Source organism: Macaca fascicularis, chromosome 3, assembly GCF_037993035.2.
Source record: "Macaca fascicularis isolate 582-1 chromosome 3, T2T-MFA8v1.1".
Classification (NCBI taxonomy): domain Eukaryota; kingdom Metazoa; phylum Chordata; class Mammalia; order Primates; family Cercopithecidae; genus Macaca; species Macaca fascicularis.
Genome location: NC_088377.1, coordinates 180,310,875 through 180,333,267, shown reverse-complemented (window position 1 = coordinate 180,333,267; position 22,393 = coordinate 180,310,875). Strand labels below are relative to the sequence as shown.

Below are 22,393 nucleotides of genomic sequence, written 5' to 3'. Positions count from 1 at the left end.
TCCTCAGAGAAGCAACTATCAGAATGGAAACAGAAAATCACCTTCAGATGTTAGGGCTTCCCTCCCCGCATTGAGGCAGGTCCCATTCATGTGTTCTGTTGTTTCAGATTCTGCTCATCTCATTCCTGTGGGGAGCCTATTTCTCCTTGCTGACCTCGTTTGCTCCTTCGTACGTCTGGTTTGTCTTCCTGCGGACGATGGTGGGCTGTGGTGTGTCCGGCCACTCACAGGGGTAAATATGTCACCCAGAGGGCCTGAGACAGAAATGTGTACCCCTGCAGGTCCTGATGCACACACCACACTTAATGGACCAAAAGCATTGTGAACCCAGCATATCTGAGACAGGTTTTGGTCCATTTAGAAAGTTTATTTTTGCCAAAGTTAAGGATGTGGCCATGACACAGCCTCAGGAGGCCCTGAGGACACATGCACAAGGTGGTCGGGGTAGAGCTTGTTTTATGCATTTTAGGGAGACGTAGTAAATCAATTAATACATGTAAGATTGACATTGGTTCCATCTGGAAGGGCAGGACAACTCAAAGGGTGGGGGGCTTCCAGACCACAGGTAGATGTAAATCCAGACCACAGGTAGATGTAAACATATGACTTTTTTTTTTTTTTTGAGATAGAGTCTTGCTCTGTTGCCCAGGCTGGAGTGCAATGGCACAATCTCAGTTTGCTGCAACCTCTGCCTCCTGGGTTCAAGCAATTCTCCTGCCTCAGCCTCCAAGTAGCTGGGATTACAGATGCCTGCCACCATGCCTGGCTAATTCTTTGTATTTTTAGTAGAGATGGGGTTTTGCCATGTTGGCCAGGCTAGTCTTGAACTCCTGACCTCAGGTAATCTACCTGCCTTGGCCTCCCAAAGTGCTAGGATTACAGGTGTGAGTCACCATGCCCGGCTGATCTAAACATATTCTGATTGGCATTGGTTGAAAGAGTTGTCAGTAGAAAAGAATGTCTAGTTTAAGGCATTCTGGTCTCCACAACCAAGGTTTTATCATGCAAATGAAGCCTCCAGGTAGCCAGCTTCAGAGAAAATAGATTGTAAATGTTTCTTACCAACTTAAGGGCTGCGTTGATGTTAATACTGGAAAGGTATAATGAGGCATGTCCGACCGCACTTCCTGTCGTGGCCTGAACCAGTCTTTCAGGTTAAATTTTAGAGTATCCTGGCTGAGGAGGGAATCCATTCAGATGGTGGTGGTTGGGAGGTGAATGGGGGCGGGGGGACGGGATGCTTCAAATTTTATTTCTGATTTACAGCATTAATAAGTTACAGATGTATGGAAGTCACTTGTGCAAATTCAGTTTGAGCTTTGTTTGGTTTTTAGTGATAGCTGCTTATTTAATGCTCCAGCAGGAGCAATTTTCTCCTTAAAATGATGCTTGATGGTGAGGCTAACAGAGTGCTAGATCAAGCATGTGCTCATTTTTTCATAAGGTTATTCATTGTTTTGTAGATGTGTAATATTTTGTTACAGTAAATGCTAATGAAAAGTGCCATATTAGGTAACAAAAATGTCAACCCAGGCTGGGCACTGTGGCTCGCGCCTGTAATCTGAGCACTTTGGGAGACTGAGGCAGATCCCTTGAGCCCAGGAGTTCAAGACCAGCCTGAGCAACATAGTGAGACCCTCTCTCTTCAAAAAAAAATTTTTTTTTGAAGTCAATCCAAACATCATTTATTAATTTCTTAAATTTGTTGGAAGAGTTTAGTTTGACCATAAGCCCCTGTAACATTTAGGAGTAACTATTTTTAAGAACTATCACCCTATGATTGAAGACTCCTCTTGTAAAAGGGAGGGGGGGGAATATGTCAGATGGGATCGAACTAGAGTGACTCCATCTTGAATAGGGACTGGGTAAAATGAGGCTGAGACCTGCTGGACCGCATTCTCAGGAGGTTAGGCGTTCGTAGTCACAGGAAGAGATAGGCGATCAGCAGGACTGCTTTCACAAGATACAGGTCACAAGAGACCCCGCTGATAAAACAAGGTGTGGTAAAGAAACCGGCCTAAACCCACTAAAACCAAGATGGCGACCAAAGCGAGCTCTGGTTGTCTTCACTGCTTTTTATACTCTAATGATAATGTATTAGCATGCCAAAAGACACTCCCACTGGTGCCAGGACAGCTTGCAAATGCATGGCAATGTCCAGAAATTACCCTAAATGGCCTAAAATAGGGAAGAACCCTCAGTTGCAGGAATTCCCCACCCCTTGAATTAACAGGGCCCCTTGGGCTCTTCTCTTCTTAGTGCCTTGGAGCAGGTTATTCTTAAAATATTTTAGGAGATGTCAAAGCACCTAATTACTGCCTTCATGTGTTAGAGAAAGAATTGTTCTTCCCTGGGGCATACTGTAAACTTTGAGCTTTGAAGCCCTAAAGGAGTAGAAGCTAAGTAAAAATGTAAAACATTCCCCAGGAAACAGCTCAATAAATACGTTAAAATCCCCAAATTCTGGCTAATAACAGCAGCAGAGAAGAGCAATTAGAAAACTGATGGAATATGTTTCCATTTATTCTATTCACAAAGAAAATATGTACTTAATTAGAAACTTGTGCCTTGACTGTCCTCATGAATTGAGAGAACTATTTACCTTCTCTTGGGTGTATTTTCATTTGCCAATATGTTTTAGAAAAGAGAATCAGGCTGAGTGCAGTGGCTCACCCCCGTAATCCCAGACCTTTAGGAAGCCGAGGTGCAACAGTTGCTTGAGGCCAGGATTGGCAATATAGCAAGACCCCATCTCTACAAAAAATTAAAAAATCAACCGGGTGTGGTGGTGAGCACCTGTAATCCCAGCCACTTGAGAGGCTGAGGTGAGAGGATCTCTTGAGCCCAGGAGTGTGAGGCTGCAGTGAGCTGTGATCAAACCACCGTACTCCAACCTAGGAGACAGCCAGACTTTGTCTCATAAATAAATAAAAGGGAATCAGGCTTGGGAAAACATTTTGCCAGTGCTTCCCTTGGCAAAACAGATAAGGCTTATATTTCTTTCTTTTTTTTTTTTTTCTTTTTGAGATGGAGTTTTTCTCTTGTTGCCCAGGCTGGAATGCAATGGCACAATAACGGCTCCCCACAACCTCCACCTCCTGGGTTCAAGTGATTCTCCTGCCTCAGGCTCCTGAGTAACTGGGACTACAGGCATGCGCCACCACACCTGGCTAATTTTGTATTTTTAGCAGAAACGGGGTTTTTCCATGTTGTCCAGGCTGGTCTTGAACTCCCGACCTCAGGTGATCCACCCACCTCGGCTTCCCAAAGTGCTGGGATTATAGGTGTGAGCCACCGCACCCGGGCAGGCTTACATTTCTTAAGTGTTAGAAGGTTTCAAGTATTGGGAGTAAAGATGTAAACTCAGGAGCAGCTGTCAGTTTAGTTCTTAGTGTTCTCTTATGTGGATATTAGCTGTCACAATTCTCTTCTGATATATAATCGACATCTATGCTTTTGAATTCTTTATCCCTGTGACAAGAAAAACTGATTATTTTTTAAAAGATTATTTAGTTTTTTTAAAACGAAATTGTGCTTTTTCCCGCTTCCTGTTTAGGTTAATCATAAAGACTGAATTTTTGCCCACGAAATACCGAGGCTATATGTTACCCTTGTCTCAGGTAAGGCAACATAGGAGTTCTACCTGCCTTTGGCATCCTATGGGATATGATGTACATACAGGTATACCTTGGAAATATTGCTGGTTTGGTACCAGATGGCGGCAATTAAGTGAGTGTCAGAAGAAAGTGAGTCACACGACCTTTTTGGTTTCTCAGTGTGTGTAAATGTTATGTTTACACTATACTGAAGTTTAGTAAGTGTGCAATAGCATCATGTCTAAAAAGCAAGCTACACACCTTAATTTTAAAATATTTGATTGCTGATAAATTCTAATGATCTCCTGAGACTTTAGAGGATCATAATCTTTTTGCTGGTAGAAGGTCTTGCCTCAGTGTTGATGGCTGCTGGCTGATCAGGGTGGTGGTTGCTGAACATTGGGGTGGTTGTGGCAATTCCCTAAACAAAGATAACAATGAAGTTTGCCACATCAATGGACTTATTTTCCTGAATGATTTCTCTGTAGGATGCAATGCTGTTTGATAGCATTCGACCCACAGTAGAGAAACTCTTTCAAAATTGCGGTCAGTTCTCCCAAACTGTGCCACTGCCTTATCAACTAAGTTTATGAATATTCTAAATTCTTTGTTGTCCTTTCAACAACGTCATAGCCTCTTTACCAGAGTAGATTTCATCTCAAGAAATCACTTCTGTTGCTTATCCATAAGAATATAATCCTATAATATGTATTACAGTAATAAATGAATATATACATATATTACACAAATATAGTATATATCACACTAATATATTGATGTACATATATGTAAATTATATGTAAATATATTAGTATAATATATACATAGTAGTATATATACATTTATATTCACATATATTACTGTAGAGTGTGTGTGTAGGGGTGTGTGTGTATGTGTGTGCATGTGTAGCTTATATCACCTTGGAGGATAAGTGAGGCTCTTATATTTTTATTTTATTTTTTTTGAAACAGAGTTTCACTATTGTTGCCCAGGCTGGAGTGGAATGGCGTGGTCTCAGCTCACTACAACCTCTGCCTCCTGGGTTCAAGCAATTCTCCTGCCTCAACCTCCCGAGTAGCTGGGATTACAGATGTGTGCCACCATGCCCGGCTAATTTTTTATATTTTTAGTAGAGATGGGGTTTCACCATGTTGGCCAGGCTGGTCTCAAACTCCTGACCTCAGGTGATCCACCTGCCTTGGCGTCCCAAAGTGCTGGGATTACTGGCGTGAGCCACTGTGCCCAGCCGGCTCTGATTTGTTTTTTTTGAGACAGGGTCTTGCTATGTCCCCCAGGCTGGAGTTCGGTGGTGCAATCTCAGCTCACTGCAACCTCTGCCTCCTGGGCTCAAGTGATCCTCCCACCTCAGACACCCGAGTAACTGGGATTACAGGTGTGCACCACCATGCCATCTGATTTTTGTATTTTTTGTAGAGATGGGGGTTTCTCCATGTTGCCTAGGCTGGTCTCGAACTCCCAAGCTCAAGCAATCTGCCCGCCTCGGCCTCCTAAAGTGCTGGGATTACAGGTGCGAGCCACTGTGCCCAGCAGGCTCTGATTTCTTTAAAAAAAAAAAAAAAAAAGGAAGTGAAACAGGAAAGAAAAAATTTATATATATATATTTTTCTTTCCTGTTTCACTTCCTTTTTTTTTTTTTTTTCCTGTGGAGATGTGGTCTCACTATGTTGACCATGCTGTTCTGAAACTCATGGCTGTTCTCCTGCCTCAACCTTCCAAAATGTTGGGATGACAGGTGTGAGCCATCTTGCCTGGTGAGCAGTAATATTTTAAAAAACCTTTTATTCTGAGAAGTAGGTCTCAACAGTGGTCTTAAAATACTCAGTAAACTGCCTGTAGTCCCAGCTACTCGGGAAGCTGAGGTGGGAGAATCGCTTGAACCTGGGAGGTAGAGGTTGCACTGGGCCAAGATTGTACCACAGCATTCCAGCCTGGGCGACAGAGTGAGACTTCTTCTCCAAAAAAAAAAAAAAAAAATACTCAGTAAACCATGCTGTAAACAGACATGCCGTCATCCAGGTTTTGTTGTTCTATTTCTAGAGCACAGACAGAGTAGATAGCATCATTTAAACAATTTATTTTATTGATATATGGATTTACATATTTTGGGTATATGTGTGGTAATACATTCGTGTAATCAAATCAGGATAATTGGGATATACATCATCTTATCTCTTCTGTACACTAGGAACCTGTGAATTACTCTCTTCTAGCTATTTTGAAATGTACAGTCAATTAATATTAACTACAGTCACTCTACTGATCTAGCAGACACCAGGACTTATTTCTTCCGTGTGTTTATTCGTGCACAAGATTTAGCTTTTTTTTTTTTTTTTTTTTTTTGAGGAAGAGTCTTGCTTTATTGCCCAGACTGGAATGCAGTGGGACAATCTTGGCTGGTTCCAAAGAATGGACAAAGAATGGACAAAGTATTGCCCACTCCAGTCTGGGCAATAAAGCAAGATTCTCTCTCAAAAATGAAGAATGAAGAACCAAAGAATGAAGGCCCAAGGAGAGGAGAGAAACCAAAGAATAGCCAGCCAGTGGGGCCATGAGAACCCACGACATTTATTGAGTTCATGTCTTATGTAGGTGCAGTTTGTGGTGCCCCCAAACGATGAAAATAATTGTTTTTGTAGAAGATACATAGAAAATCATGGGCCACAGACTACCATAACAGATGGAAAAATGATAAAGTTTGAAATATTGTGAGAATTACTAAAACATAGCAGAGATATTAAGTGGGCACATGCTATTGGAAAAATGGCACCAATAGACTTGCTTAAGGCAGGGTTGCAACAAACCTTCAATTTGTTTTAAAAAAATTGCAATATTTGCAAAGTGCACTAAAGCAAAGCACGATTAAAGGGAGGTATGCCTGTGCATGTTTATTTTTGGCTGGTTGATTGTTCTTCAGTTGATACACTGTCTATTATTTTGTACCAACCAAAGAGGCCTGGGAATGCTTGAAGCCATACGTCCAATTCCAAGGTTTTCTGAGCCCAGGATGATCATCATCCAACAGCATTTAGAACACAGCGACCAAATAGTCCAATGACCGGTTTCACTGGAATGACAGAAGCCTAGGAATGCATCCAGGATAAACTTTCTTCCCCATTGAGCTTCAGTAGTAGGCCCCAGCTGCTACCCCTTTAGGCTGTCCTACCTCCCTTCCAAGGATCCTGGTGGTTGCAAGTCCAGAACTGGCTCATACCTGAGGGAATGGGCCAAAATTGCCTCCTTTAGGTGGTCCCAATCCCTCCTCAGGCCCCTGATGGCCATTGATTAGAGGTTTCGAATCCAGAAAACAGGTCAGTCTAGGTGCCCTGTCCCATCTATACTTAACCAAAAGCCCTGAATTTTCAGAGGAACCAAGAAAAAGATGACCCTTCCCACTGAAGCCTTTATACACTTGGCAATAAATAAATCAGTAGGAAAATACTTTCAAATTTATTTTTTGTTAATAAACATAGGTGACTTTTTTTTTTTTTTTTTTGAGACAAAGTCTCGTCACCCAGGCTGGAATGCAGTGGCGTGATCTTGACTCACTGCAACCTCTGCTGCCTCGGTTCAAGTGATTCTCCTGCCTCTAGAATGGCTGGGACTACAGGCATGCGCTGCCATGCCTGGCTAATGTTCTCTATTTTTAGTGGAGACGGGGTTTCACCATGTTGACCAGGCCGGTCTGTAACTCCTGATCTCAAGAGATCCACCCGCCTCGGCCTCCTAAAGTGCTGGGATTACAGGTGTGTGCCACCATGCCCGGCCTGACAAAAAATTTTTAAAAGAATCTAACAGGTACTGGATAGTGCTGCTTTTCAATCCCTGCAGCTCTCTTCTAATCTTTGTCAAGATGGAGGCACAGGCCGGGTGCGGTGGCACACACCTATAATCCCAACAGTTTGGGAAGCTGAGGCAGGCAGATTGTTTGAGCCAAGGAGTTTGAGACCAGCCTGGGCAACATGGTGAAACTCCACCACTACAAAAAAAAAAAAAAAAAATTAAAAAATTAACTGGGGCTATTGGTGTGTGCCTGTAGTTCCAGCTACTCATGAGGCTGAGGTGGGAGGATCACTTAAGCTCAGGAGACCAAGGGACTGAGGCTGCAGTGAGCCATTTATTGTGCCACTATACACCAGTCTGGGCAACAGAGTGAGATTCTGTCTCAAAAAAAAAAAAAAAAAAAAAAAAAAAAACAGACAAAAAACCAAAAACTGGAGGCTTGGGAGTGCTTGGGTCTTACATGTGGTGTTATTGACTGAGCATGGCCCTACTCAAGCTCCCCTATGGACATTTTCTCTTCCACCTGTGCCTCTTACTCTGCCATGCTTCCTGGTTCTGTCTCTCCCTTGCTTGTCTTATTTTCCATGTCTCCTGGGTCATCTAATATGCTCCAATACTGGGCTGGGTGCAGTGGCTCATGCCTGTAATTCCAGAACTTTGGGAGGCTGAGGCAGGTGGATCACTTGAGGTCAGGAGATGGAGATGAACCTCGTCAACATGGTGAAACCCTGTCTCTTATACTAAAAATACAAAAAGTAGCCAGGCGTGGGGGCATGCACTTGTAATCCCAGCTACTCAGGAGGCTGAGGCAGGAGAATTGCTTGAACCTGGGAGGCAGAGACTGCAGTGAGCTGAGATCGCGCCACTGCACTCTACCCTGGGCAGTAGAGTGAGACTCAAAAAAAATATACGTATATATATGAATATATATATGAGGTGATATATATATATATTTTTTTTCATTCCAATACTTTACCCCGAGCCCTGAATTTTTTTTTATTTTTAGAGACAGCTTATCTCTCTGTTACACAGGCTGGAGTACATTGGTGTGATCACAGCTCCCTGCAGCCTCGAACTCCTGGGCTCAAGTGATCCTTCCACCTCAGCCTCCTGAGTAGCTGGGACTACAGATGCATGTCATGGTGCCTAGTGAATTAAAAAAAATTTATTTTTGTGGAGATGGGGCCTTGCTTTTTGTTGCCCAAGCTAGTCTCAAACTCCTGGCTGCAAGTGATTCCCCCACCTCAGCCTCCCGAAGTGTTGGGATAACAGGCATAAGCCACCGCACTGGCCCCAACATCTTCCTCTACAACCTAGAGCGCCTCCTTAACCTTCAGACCTAGGCAGCCAATGACCTGATAGTTACTTGAATGTCTTACAGGCTCCTCAATACAAGATACTCAGAACTAATCACTTCTTCCTCTGAAGCCTCTTATTTCTGTTTCCAATCTCAGTTAATAGCAAACACTTTCCCCTCAGTGATCTTGCACACAAACTCAGGAGGCATCCTGGGCCCTCCCTGTCCCTCATGCCCAATTACAAGCCCTACTAACACACCCTCTATTATTAGACCTTCAGTCCAAATGTCCATCAGCGAACCCTGTCACCTTTATCTCCGAAATGTGTTCATCCATCCATTAAAAAATTTTTGTACAATTAATGTGTTGAAAATGTGTCAATTAAAAATAAGAATTTTGCTGGGTGCGGTGGCTCATGCCTGTAATCCCAGCACTTTGGGAGGCCAAGGCGGATGGATCACGAGGTCAGGAGTTTGAGACCAGCCTGACCAACATGGTGAAACCCCGTGTCTGCTAAAAATACAAAAATTAGCCAGGAGTGGTGGTGCGCACCTGTACTCCCAATTACTCAGAGGCTGAGGCAGGAGAATTGCTTGAACCTGGGAGGCAGAGGTTGCAGTGAGCTGAGATTGCGCCACTGCACTCCAGCCTGGGTGAGAGAGCGAGACTCCATCCCAAAGAAAACAAAACAAAAAACAAACCTGTTTTTTCACCATTCACTACTAAAATCCCATTCAATGCTACGTCACTGACCTGGTCTACTGTAGTAGCCTTGTTACTGGCCCGCTCATTCATTGCCTCTTTGGCAATGTTGTCCCTGATGACTCAAGTTCCACTCTATCACATTTTTCCATTTTCTTTACAGGCCTTATCGCTTTCTGAAATAATCTTCGTTTTTGTTGGTAACAGAGTTCTTTAGTGATGAAATAGTCACCCTGGGCTAGGTGCAGTGGCTTACGCCTGTAACCCTAGCACTTTGGGAGGCCAAGGCGGGTGGATCATTTGAGGTCAGGAGTTCGAGACCAGCCTGGCCAACATGGTGAAATCCTGTCTCTACTAAAAATACAAAAAAAAATGAGTTGGGCATGGTGGCGCATGCCTGTAATCCCAGCTACTTGGGAGGCTGAGGCATGAGAATCACTTGAACCCAGGAGGCAGAGGGTTCAGTGAGCCGAGATTGCATCACAGCACTCCAGCCTGGGTGAAAGAGTGAGACCCTGTCTCAAAACAAAAGCAAAAAAAAAAAAGGCAAAATGCTGGACAAGGTGGTTCCCAAAAGAGGATATGTAAAGCACATGGGACAGAAGGAATTTTAATCTTTTTTAAAATATATTTTTCTCCTTTTTTTTTCATTGTCATAATTCCCCAAACAAAGAACTTTAATCTTGGACTTCTCTCCCCTAGGTGTTCTGGCTTGCGGGCTCGCTGCTCATCATTGGCCTGGCCTCTGTGGTCATCCCCACCATCGGGTGGCGCTGGCTCATCCGCATCGCCTCCATCCCAGGCATCATCCTCATCATGGCCTTCAAGGTGGGGAAGCACTCATGGCTCCTTCCTGTCTCCTCCTCCTGCTGGTCCAGTGGCCTTCATGCCCCACAAATATCTATCTTTGTTTTTTTTTTTTCCTCAAGACAGAGTTTCTGTTTGTTGTCTAGGCTGCAGCGCAGAGACATGAGCTCGGCTCACTGCAGCCTCTGCCTTCCAGGTTCAGGTGATTCTCCTGCCTCAGCCTCCTGAGTAACTGGTATTACAGACATGCACCACCACACCCAGCTAATTTTTGTATTTTTAGCAGAGAAGGGGTTTCATTACGTTGGCCAGGTTGATCTCGAACTCCTGGCCTCAAGTGATCTGCCCACCTCAGCTTCCCAAAGTGCTGGGATTACAGGCGTGAGCCACTGTGCCTGGCCATCTTTCTCACATCCTATTACCTTTACTGGGGAGTCTATCTCAACCAGCGAGCAGCCCTCACTCCCTTAGCCTGCCTCATTGCCCCTCTTCCTAGAAGTTTTCCCTGACAGCTCTGTTGTGTTTTTGCTGACTCCACTTTATCCTTCAGCACCCACCTGTTGGATGCTGTTGACATATTCCCAGGCCACCACAGGCCTACTGGCTGGCGTGTCCTCCTCTCCCACTCTGTAAGCTGTTCAACTGTAGAATCATCATCTTCCTTAGTTTGCAGTAAAATTCTACTCATTGTTCAAAGACAAGATTGACCGCTCGGCAGAACAGGGTTTTACTTTGGTGTCACCTACCCTATGGAATCAAAGAATGTCAGAATTCAGAAAGGTCCTTGATAGCCATTCATTCTAAACCTTGACTCAATACAGGTGCCATCTTCCAGTAAGTCACCAAAATGACCAACACAAAGGGAAAGAGGAGAGGTCACCAGACCTCTTAGACAACATGGAGTTGTTCCTTTGGCCACATACCTATGAATCTGTAAGAAAGGTGATACTGTAGACATCAAGGGAATGGGTGCTGTTCAAAAGGAATGCCCCCAGGTGTTACTGTGGCAGAACTGGAGGAGTCTATGATGTTATTCAGCATGCTGTTGGCATTGTTGTAAACAAGCAGGTTATGGGCTAGATTCTTGTTAAGGGAATTCGTGTGCATATTGAGTACACTAAGCACTCTAAGAGCCGAGATAGCTTCCTGAAACTTGCAGAAAATGATCAGAAAAACAAGCCGGCTGGGCGGCGGTGGCTCACACCTGTAATCCCAGCACTTTGGGAGGCCAAGGCGGGTGGATCACTAGGTCAGGAGTTCGAGACCAGCCTGACCAACATGGTGAAACCTCGTCTCTACTAAACATACAAAAATTAGCTAGGCGTGGTGGTGCGTGCCTGTAATCTCAGCTATTCAGGCTGAGGCAGGAGAATCGCTTGAACCTGGGAGGTGGAGGCTGCAGTGAGCCGAGATCGCACCACTGCACTCCAGCCTGGGTGACAGAGTGAGACTCCATCTCAAAAAACAAAACAAAACAAAAAAGGAAGCCAAAGGGTAGGTTACCTGGGTTCAGCTGAAGCACCAGCCCTTTTCCACCCAGAGAGGCACATTTGTGAGAACCATGGTGGGGAGCCTGAGCTGCTGGAAACTTCTCCCTATGAATTCATGGCATATTAAGTGCAAAAAATAAAAAGACCTCTGGACTGTTTTTAAAAAAGGGATTTTGGAGGTGTTGAAGGAGGGGACTTCTGACTGTGGAAGAGATTATGTGCTGGGAAACTGTCATATTGCTGTGGAGGCTGGGCATGAGGCAAGAGGAAAAAGGCCGGAAAATCAAAAGTGTCAGAATAACCAAGAGGGGACCCAAACTGCCCTCTCTGGCCATGGGAATGTGGGGCCAGGTGCTGCTGTGGAGGTGCTTTTTTGAGGAAGAGCCAACAGCCTTGATTGCGTGAGGTGTGAGAGATGGGAGGTGGTCAGAGTTGAGTCTCCAGCTTCAGTGGAAGCCCATACTATTTTCTGCGTGCAATGTTCAAACTATTCAGCGTTCAGTGGGTTGAGGGCCTTGACAGTCAGAACTGATTCTTCACCATGTGGGTGCTGGAGCCCCCTGCTCCTGTCACCCTTTGGCGGTTGCATGGTGGGGAGGTCCTGGGGTTCCTGGGGAGGGGGTGGAGAGAGGCGCCTGTGGCAGTGGCTATTTACCAATTGAAAGTGAGAATTGCGTTATGTTAACAACTAGGTTGGGTCCTATTGGTGCTAAACTAAGTATCAGCCTGCCATCATCCTAGAAGGCACTATGATAAGGAGAACATGACCTTTTTTGTTCCAAATCAACTTTGAATCCAACAGAATACCTGCTACATTGCATGCCTTTAAGCTGGCACATACTTTTCCTATCTTGGGAAACTAGGACTGTACAGTGTATAGAGCAATAATAGCTGTACTCCTGGGTTCTATAGCAGTGGCCACTCTGATGTTCTTTGTAATCTCTACCCAGTTTATTCCTGAATCTGCCCGGTTCAATGTCTCCACTGGAAACACTCAGGCTGCCGTGGCCACTCTGGAGCACATTGCCAAGATGAACTGCTCAGTCATGCCGGAGGGGAAGCTGGTGGAGCCCGTCCTGGTGAGTGCTGACACCCGAGGTCTTCTCCCATCACCAGTGGCCACTGGGAAATCCCCTAAGTTGTGGAAGGCTGGAGGGAGGGGGGAGCCTTGCTCTCTAGTCCTGTCCTAGAGGCAGGGCCATGGCCAGGAAAGATGTGAGGCTACATTCATTTTCACTGTGAGCCATGGGACCCTGGTGAGTTACCTACCTTTGTTTTTCTTATCAATAAAATAGGAATATTAACATCCACCTTGCAGAGCTAATCACATGATTTGGCATCATTGTCAATAGATGGGAGATTGTTTTCTTTTTTGTACTGGCCTTGTTTTGTTTTGTTATGAAGGTTTTTTTTTTTTTTTTTTTTTTGAGACGGAGTCTCGCTCTGTCACCCAGGCTGGAGTGCAGTGGCCGGATCTCAGCTCACTGCAAGCTCCGCCTCCCGGGTTCACGCCATTCTCCTGCCTCAGCCTCCCGAGTAGCTGGGACTACAGGCGCCCGCCACCTCGCCCGGCTAAGTTTTTGTATTTTTAGTAGAGACGGGGTTTCACTGTGTTACCCAGGATGGTCTCGATCTCCTGACCTCGTGATCCGCCCGTCTCGGCCTCCCAAAGTGCTGGGATTACAGGCTTGAGCCACCGCACCCGGCCTGTTATGAAGTTTATAAACCTCATTACATGACTTTTTCATCTCTCTGAAATAGTTTCTATAAGGTAGGTGTTAACCTCCTTGAACATTTGGTGAAATTTGCCTATAGAGTAGTTTGCCTGATATCTATTTTGAGGGGTTAGAGGATAACAAGACATTGTTGAGCAGAGTTCCTTTTTATTATTATTATTATTTTTTGAGACAGTCTGGCTCTTTCCCCCAGGCTGGAGTGCAGTGGCACAGTCTCGGCTCACTGCAAGCTCTGCCTCCCAGGTTCACGCCATTCTTCTGCCTCAGCCTCCCATGTAGCTGGGACTACAGGCGCCTGCCACCACACCCGGCTAATTTTTTGTATTTTTTTAGTAGAGATGGGGTTTCACCGTGTTAGCCAGGATAGTCTCGATCTCCTGACCTCGTGATCCCAGTCACCTCAGCCTCCCAAAGTGCTGGGATTACAGGCATGTCTAAATTGTGGTAAAATATACGTAACATAAAATTTATTTATTTATTTATTTATTTATTTATTTATTTATTTATTTATTTTGAGACGGAGTCTCGCTGTGTCACCCAGGCTGGAGTGCAGTGGCGCGATCTCGGCTCACTGCAAGCTCCGCCTCCCGGGTTTACGCCATTCTCCTGCCTCAGCCTCCGAGTAGCTGGGACTACAGGCGCCCGCCACCACGCCCGGCTAGTTTTTTGTATTTTTAGTAGAGACGGGGTTTCACCATGTTAGCCAGGATGGTCTCGATCTCCTGACTTCGTGATCCACCTGCCTCGGCCTCCCAAAGTACTGGGATTACAGGCTTGAGCCACCGTGCCCGGCCTAAAATTTATTATCTTAACAGTTTTTAAATGTATAGTTCAGTGATATTAAGTACATCTGTGTTGTTATGAAACCATAACCACCATCCATCTCCAGAACTCTTCATCTTACAAAGCTGAAATTCTATACTCATTAAACAAACACTTTGTTCCCCCTCCCCTGCCCTCTAAAAACCACCATCCTATCGTTTGTCTCTGTAAAACTGACTATTCTAGATCCCTCACACGTAGTATCATACAGTGTTTGTCTTTTTGTGACTGGTTCATTTCATTTCGCATAATGTCCTTAAGGTTCATCCATGTAGCATACATAGGTCAGAAGTTTCTTCCTTGTTAAGGCTGAATACTATTTCATTGTATGGATAGGCCACATTTTGCTTATGTGTTTGTTGATGAACACCTCTACTGTCTAGCTATTGACTGATGCTACTACGAACATGGGTGACCAGATAGCTCTTCAAGGCCTCTTTTTCTTTCTTTCTTTTTTTTTTTTTTTTTGAGACGGAGTCTCGCTCTGTCGCCCGGGCTGGAGTGCAGTGGCCGGATCTCAGCTCACTGCACGCTCCGCCTCCCGGGTTCACGCCATTCTCCTGCCTCAGCCTCCCGAGTAGCTGGGACTACAGGCGCCCACCACCTCGCCCGGCTAGTTTTTTGTATTTTTTAGTAGAGACGGGGTTTCACCGTGTTAACCAGGATGGTCTCGATCTCCTGACCTCGTGATCCGCCCGTCTCGGCCTCCCAAAGTGCTGGGATTACAGGCTTGAGCCACCGCGCCCGGCCGTCTTTCTTTCTTTCTTTCTTTTTTTTTTTTTTTTGAGATGGAGTCTCACTCTGTTGCTCAGGCTGGAGTACAGTGGCACAATCTTGGCTCACTGCAACTTCCGACTCCCTGATTCAAGCAATTCTCCTGCCTCAGCCTCCCAAGTAGCTCAGACTACAGGCGCCCGCCACCACGCCCAGCTAATTTTCGTATTTTTAGTAGAGACGGGGCTTCACCATGTTGACCAGGATGGTCTCGATCTCCTGACCTTGTGATCCGTCCAGCGAGGCTGTCTTTTCATTGCATTCTAGCATATGACTGATTTTTGTCCATGCATTAGTCTTATTACTTGAAGTATTTCTTTAACCTTATATGGCTTTGGACCTTACATTTTTTTGTTGTAGTTGTCTAAACTGAAGTTTTTTGTTTTTTTTTTAATAATTTCAACTTTTATTTAGTTATGTTTGTGATGGGGTCTCACTCTGTCACCCAGGTTGGAGTGCACTAGTTCTGTCATAGCTCACTGTAGTCTTGACCTCCCAGGCTCAATCCTTCTACTTCAGCCTCCAGAATAGCTAGGACCACAGGTGTGTGCCACCACACCCAGCTAATTTTTAAATTTCTTGTAAACATGGGGTCTTGCTTTGTTGCTCAGGCAACTCCTGGGGTCAAGCGATCCTCCCTCCTGGGCCTCCCAAAGTTAGGGGATTACAGGTGTGAACCACTGTACCCAGCTGACTCTTATTTTAGATTCAGGGGGTGTGTGTGCAGGTTTGTTACCTGGGTCTATTCCCTGATGCTGAGGTTTAGGGTATCATTGAACCTGTCATCCAGGCAGTGAGCATAGTACCCACTAGTTAGATTTTCAGCCCTTGCCCTTTCCCTCCCCACTCTAGTAGTCCGCAGTGTCTATTGCTGTCCTCTTTATGTCCATGAGTATCCAGTGTTGAGCTCCCACTTAAAAGTGAGAACATAGGGTATTTGGCTTTCTGTTCCTGCATTAATTTTCTTAGGATAAGGGACTCCACCTGCATCCATGTTGCTGTAAAGGACATAATTTCATTCTTTTTTGTGGCTGCCTTAAACTGTTTAAAAATTTTAAAAAGGCTGGGTGCAGTGGCTCACGCCTGTAATCCCAGCACTTTGGGAGGTCGAGGCGGGTGGATCACCTGAGGTTGGGAGTTTCAGACCAGCCTGACCAACATGGAGAAACCCTGACTCTACTGAAAATTCAAAATTAGCCGGGCGTGGTGGCACATGCTTGTAATCCCAGCTACTTAGGAGGCTGAGGCAGGAGAATCACTTGAACCTGGGAGGCGGTGATTGCGATGAGCCGAGATCGCGCCACTGCACTCCAGTTGGGGCAACAAGAGCGAAACTCCATCTCAAAAATAAATAAATACAAATTTTTAAAAAAATCATTGTCTTTGAGAATGAAGGGCCTCAAATTCTATTTTCTCTCATGTTAACATATTGAAAGTAGCTTTGGCTAGTATTTTCCATGTGCATTTTTTCAACTCTTTATTTTTAACCTTTCTATACTGCTTTGTTTTAAATGTATTTCTTGAGCCCGGGTGTGAGATAGCTCATGCCTGTAATCCCAGCACTTTGGGAGGGTGAGATGAAAAGATCACTTGAGGCCAAGATTTTGAGACCAGCCTGGGCATTAAAACGAGACCCCTCTTTACGCGCCCCACCCCCTGCAAAAAAAAACAAAGGCCAGACATAGTGGTGTACACCTGTAGTCCCAGCTAACTACTTCAGAGGTTGAGGCAGGAGGATTGCCTGAGCCCGGGAGGTCGAGGCTGCAGTGAGCTATGGAGGCTTGAGTCCAGGATGTCAAGGCTGTAGTGAGCTATGATCGCACTGCTGTCCTGGACCCTGTATTTTAGTAGCCTGGACAACAGAGCGAGACCCTGTCTCAAAAAAAGTATCTCTTGTAAAGCTATAGTTTATTTTTTTTCCCCCTTTCTTTTCTTTTTTTCTTTCTCTCTTTTTTTATTTTTATTTTTGAGAAGGAGTCTCCCTCTGTCGCCCAGGCTGGAGTGCAGTGGCCGGATCTCAGCTCACTGCAAGCTCCGCCTCCCAGGTTTATGCCATTCTCCTGCCTCAGCCTCCCGAGTAGCTGGGACTATAGGCGCCTGCCACCTCGCCCTGCTAGTTTTTTTTTTTTTTTTGTATTTCTTAGTAGAGACGGGGTTTCACCGTATTAGCCAGGATGGTCTCGATCTCCTGACCTTGTGATCCGCCCGTCTCGGCCTCCCAAAGTGCTGGGATTACAGGCTTGAGCCACCGCGCTCGGCCAACTTTTTTTTTTTTTAATAGAGACAGGGTTTCACAATGTTGGCTAGGCTGGTCTTGAACTCCTGATCTCACGTGATCCACCCACCTTAGCCTCCCAAAGTGCTGGGATTACAGGCATGAACCACTGCACCCAGTCGATATTCTGTCTTTTGATAATGAGTTGAACCCACTTACCTCTCCTGGCATATTTGGGCTTCTGTCATTTATTTTTATTTATTTATATATTTTTTGAGACAGAATCTTGCTCTGTTGCCCGGGCTGGAGTGCAGTGATGGGATCTCGGCTCACTGCAACCTCCACCTCCCGGGTTCAAGCAATTCTCCTGCCTCAGACCCCCAAGTAGCTGGGACTATAGGCATGTGCCACCATGCGCAGTTAATTTTTGTATTTTTTTAGTAGAGGTGGGGTTTTGCCATTTTGGCCAGGCTGGTCTTGAACTCCTGACCTCAGGTGATCCACCTGCCTCAGCTTCCCAAAGTGCTGGGATTACAGGTGTGAGCCACTGTGCCTGGCCTGTTATTTATTTTGTATTTCTTATGTGTGTGCACAGTTTCAGGAAAATATTTTTTTCTTCTGAATCATGTCTTTCCTTTTCTCCTTGACTAACTTCTGTTAGATTGAGTTTGCCTTTCCCTCCCCTGTACTTCCTTTTATTGACTTGGAATTAATGTACTTTCTTTTATTCTAGAGGTAGCCCTTAACTATTGAAAACACTCCTTTACAATATTTAATATTATTTGCTACCTTTATCTGGTAACTGGTTTTTTTCTTTCTCCTCTCTCATTTATATGGCTTTGGACCTTAAATTCTTTTTTTTTCTTTAAACTGAACTGAAGTTTATTTTGTTTTTTTGTAATTTCAACTCTTATTTTAGCTATTTTTTGTGATGGGGTCTCACTCTGTTACCCAGGTGAGAGTGCAGTGGTGCAATCATAGTTCACTGCAATCTTGACCTCCCAAGCTAGACAATACAAGGACATTAAATATGATCTTGCCAATTACTGTTTTCCAAATCTTGTTTGTCCAGGATTTCAGTTACACTTTGTTCATAAGTTTTTCTAAATTGTCATGATTTTGGAGCCAGTATTTATTTAGATTAATTAACATTTTTATTGATTTTTGCAGTTTTTATTCCTAAGGAGTTTTTTGCATCTCCTTTCTATTGTGTTAATTCGGTTTTATTCTTTTTTTTTTTTTTTTTTTTTGAGGTGGAGTCTCACTCTGCTGCCCAGGCTAGAGCACAGCGGCGCCATCTCAGCTCACTGAAACCTTCCCTTCCTGGGTCCAAGCGATTCTCCTGCTTTAGCCCCTCAAGTAGCTGGGATTACAGGCATGGGCCACCACGCCCACCTAATTTTTGTGTTTTAGTAGAGGTGGGGTTTCACCATGTTGGCCAGGCTGGTGTCGAACTCCTGACCTCAAATAATCCACCTGCATTGGCCTCGCAAAGTGCTGGGATTACAGGTGTGAGCCACAACGCCCAGCCAATTTGTTTTATTTTTTGTTTATTTTATTTTTTATTTTTTGAGATGGAAGCTTGCTTTCTCACCCAGGCTGGAGTGCAGTGGCGCAGTCTCAACTCACTGCAACCTCCACCTCCCGGGTTCAAGTGATTCTCCTGCTTCAGCCTCCCGAGTAGCTAGGATTACAGGTGTCCGCCACCAAACCTGGCTAGTTTTTATATTTTTAGTAGAGATGCCATTTCACCATGTTGGCCAGGTTGGCCTCGAACTCCTGACCTCAAGTGATCTGCCTGCCTTGGCCTCCCAAAGTGCTGGAATTACAGGCTTGAGCTACTGTGTCCAGCTGATTTGGTTTTATTCTTAATATTGAAATGTTAGATCTCTGTGGGTTTAATTGGGTACAAGAAACATGCTACAGATTTAGCTTTGTTATATCCACATGACTAACCAGTTGCTCTGGGGGGTGTGTGTATGTGTGTGTATATATATATAGGTATATATTATATACACACACACATATACACATATATATACACACACGTATGCATATATATATATATATATATATATTTATATATATATTTGAGATGGAGTCTCGCTCTGTCACCTGGGCTGGCGTGCAGTGGAGTGATCTCAGCTCACTGCAACCTCTGCCTCCTGAGTTCAAGTGTTTCTCATGCTTCAGCCTCCCGAGTAGCTGGGATTACAGGTGTGCACCACCACATCTAACTAATTTTTGTATTTTTAGTAGAGATGGGGTTTCACCATGTTGGCCAGGCTTGTCTCGAATTCCTGGCCTCAAGTGATACACCCACCTCAACTTTCCAAAGTCCTGAGATTACAGGCGTACACCGCCATGCCCAGCCCATGATGTATATTTTTTGAATAATCCATTCATTATATATTTGAATCTGTTTTTGAATAATCTGTTCTAATAATAGATTTGCAGATTCAAGTATATATGGGGATTTATTATATGATAAAGAGCATTTCAAGTTGTTGAGAAAAGGATAGATAGGTTGGATATATGATGTTTTAATTATAGTATTTTATAGTATACTTTTCATTTCTGATAGGGTCAATTCCCCTGGTCAAACATCTTTTTCAGTATTTTTTCAGGCCTATTTTTCTAGAAAAATTTTGGAGCCACTTTATTAAGATCTACTCCCACCTTCCCCTTAAAATAAATAAATAAATTAATTAAAATAAAATAGGCCAGGCACGGTGGCTCAAGCCTGTAATCCCAGCACTTTGGGAGGCCGAGCCGGGTGGATCACGAGGAGATCGAGACCATCCTGGCTAACACAGTGAAACCCCGTCTCTACTAAAAAAATACAAAAAACTAGCCGGGCGTGGTGGCGGGTGCCTGTAGTCCCAGCTACTCTGGAGGCTGAGGCAGGAGAATGGCATAAACCTGGGAGGCGGAGCTTGCAGTGAGCTGAGATCTGGCCACTACACTTCAGCCTGGGTGACAGAGCGAGACTCCGTCTCAAAAAAATAAATAAATAAATAAAATAAAATCTGGCCGGGTGTGGTGGCTCACACCTGTAATCCCAGTACTTTGGGAAGCTGAGGCGGGTGGGTCACCTGAGGCCAAGAGTTCGAGACCAGCCTGGCCAACATGATGAAACCCTGTCTTTACTAAAAATACAAAAACTAGCCAGGCTTGGTGGCAGACGCCTGTAATCCCAGCTACTTGAGAGGCTGAGGCACAAGAATCGCTTGAACCCAGGAAGTGGAGGTTGCAGTGAGCCGAGATTATGCCACTGCACTCCTGCCTGGGCAACACCATGAAACTCTGTCTCAAAAATAAATAAACAAATAAATAATAAATAAATAAATCCTATGAGAGTTTGAGATTTTGTTGACATTATAGGCTAATAATGTAGTGAGAATCAGTATCTTTATAATACTGAGTATTCTTGTCCTGCTGTAAGTGTATTTCCCCATTTATTTCTTTTTATTTTTCTCAGCAACATTTTATAACTAATGTCAGTACTGCACATTGCTTATAGAAATGTATTCCTATCCACTTTGTTTTAAAAAATTATTTTATAGACGAAATTCTAAAAATTATTTTTCTGCCAGGCATGGTGGCTCATGCCTGTAATCCCAGCACTTTGGGAGGCCGAGGCGGGCGAATCATGAGGTCAGGAGTTTGAGACCAGCCTAGCCAACATGGTGAAACCCCATTTCTACTAAAAATACAAAAAATTAGCTGGGCGTAGTGGTGCGTGCCTGTAGTCCCAGCTACTCCCAGCTACTCGGGAAGCTGAGGCAGGAGAATCGCTTGCATCTGGGAGGTGGAGGTTGCAGTGAGCTGAGATCGCACCACTGCACTCCAGCCCTGGTGACAGAGTGAGACTCTGTTCCAAAATATATATATATATATTTTTTTCTATCAGATTCATCACTTTTATTTTCTGTGTTGTATGGCTCACTTTTGTGGTGGTTCTCTGAAATATTTTTATAGCTTTGTAACTCTCTTAACAGCAGTTGCCAATTTCTTGATTGCTAAATGACACCCATTCCTTGTGAATTGGCTGAAGAAGCCATTTCCCTGGAGAACAGCAAGAAGCATTTTTAACATGAGTATCGGGCACATTTGGGCATGCGTGTGACCTAAACTAACTGCAAGACTTCACCATCTCCACATGTTCATCCCTAGTTCCTGCGTACATCCAGCTCCCTACCTTTCTCTCTCCATAGGACATTTATTCTTGGAGTTGACAAGTGTATAAATCTCATATTTATCAAGTTTAAAACAAAACTCCTGGCCGGGCGTGGTGGTTCACACCTGTAATCCCATTCCTTTGGGAGGCTGGGTCAGGAGGATTGCTTGAGGCCAGAAGTTCGAGACCAGTCTGGGCAATATGGTGCAACCCTACCCCCACCTCCATTCAAAAAGCAAAAGAAAAGTAAAATAAAGCAGAACTCCTCATTTTCCTCCTCCAACCAGCTTTGTTTTCCCCTTTTGAGTCTTTTCATTATGGCAAAATATACATAACAAAAAATTTACCACATTAACTTTTTTTCTTTTTCTGAGATGGTTTTGCTCTTGTCGCCCAGGCTGGAGTGCAATGGTGCAGTCTTGGCTCACTGCAACCACTGCTTGCTGGGTTCAAGTGATTCTCTTGCCTCAGCCTCCCAAGTAGCTGGGATTACAGGCATGCGCCACCACACCCGTCTAATTTTGTGTTTTTAGTAGAGATGGGGTTTCTCCATGTTGGTTAGGCTGGTCTCAAACTCCCGACCTCAGGTGATCCACCTGCCTTGGCCTCCCAAAGTGCTGGGATTACAGGCATAAGCCACTGCACCCGGCCCGTATTAACTTTTTTAAAAAATTTCTGAGACAGGATCTTGCTCTGTCACCCAGGCTGCAGTGCAGTGGTGCGATCTTGGCTCACTGCAGCCTTGACCTCCTGGGCTCAAGCAATCCTCCTGCCTAAGCTCCTGAGTAGCTAGAACTACAGGAGTGTGCCACCACGCCTGGCTATTTTTGTACAATTTTTTTGTAAAGACAGGATTTTGACATGTTGCCCAGGCTGGTCTTGAACTCCTGGGCTCAAACAATCCTCCCACCTCAGCCTCCAAAGTAGTTGAAATTGCAGGCATGTGCCACCATGCCTGGCTAATTTTTTCAT

At 44.5% G+C, this 22,393-nt stretch overlaps 1 protein-coding gene across 5 annotated transcripts in view; it reads left to right on the top strand.

The window, feature by feature from the left end:
- The window catches only part of SVOPL (SVOP like), an 81,841-nt gene that overhangs the window by 18,799 nt on the left and 40,649 nt on the right, over window positions 1–22,393 (top strand). For 4 of the 5 annotated variants that reach the window (XM_005550886.5, XM_074036067.1, XM_015448100.4 and 1 more), the window contains 4 exons: window positions 108–232; window positions 3,557–3,620; window positions 10,100–10,225; window positions 12,645–12,773. In XM_005550886.5, coding sequence (XP_005550943.2) covers window positions 108–232; window positions 3,557–3,620; window positions 10,100–10,225; window positions 12,645–12,773 — 444 coding nt within the window. The remainder of the gene's footprint in view (window positions 1–107; window positions 233–3,556; window positions 3,621–10,099; window positions 10,226–12,644; window positions 12,774–22,393) is intronic. The other variant, XM_065542626.2, reaches the window with a different exon arrangement.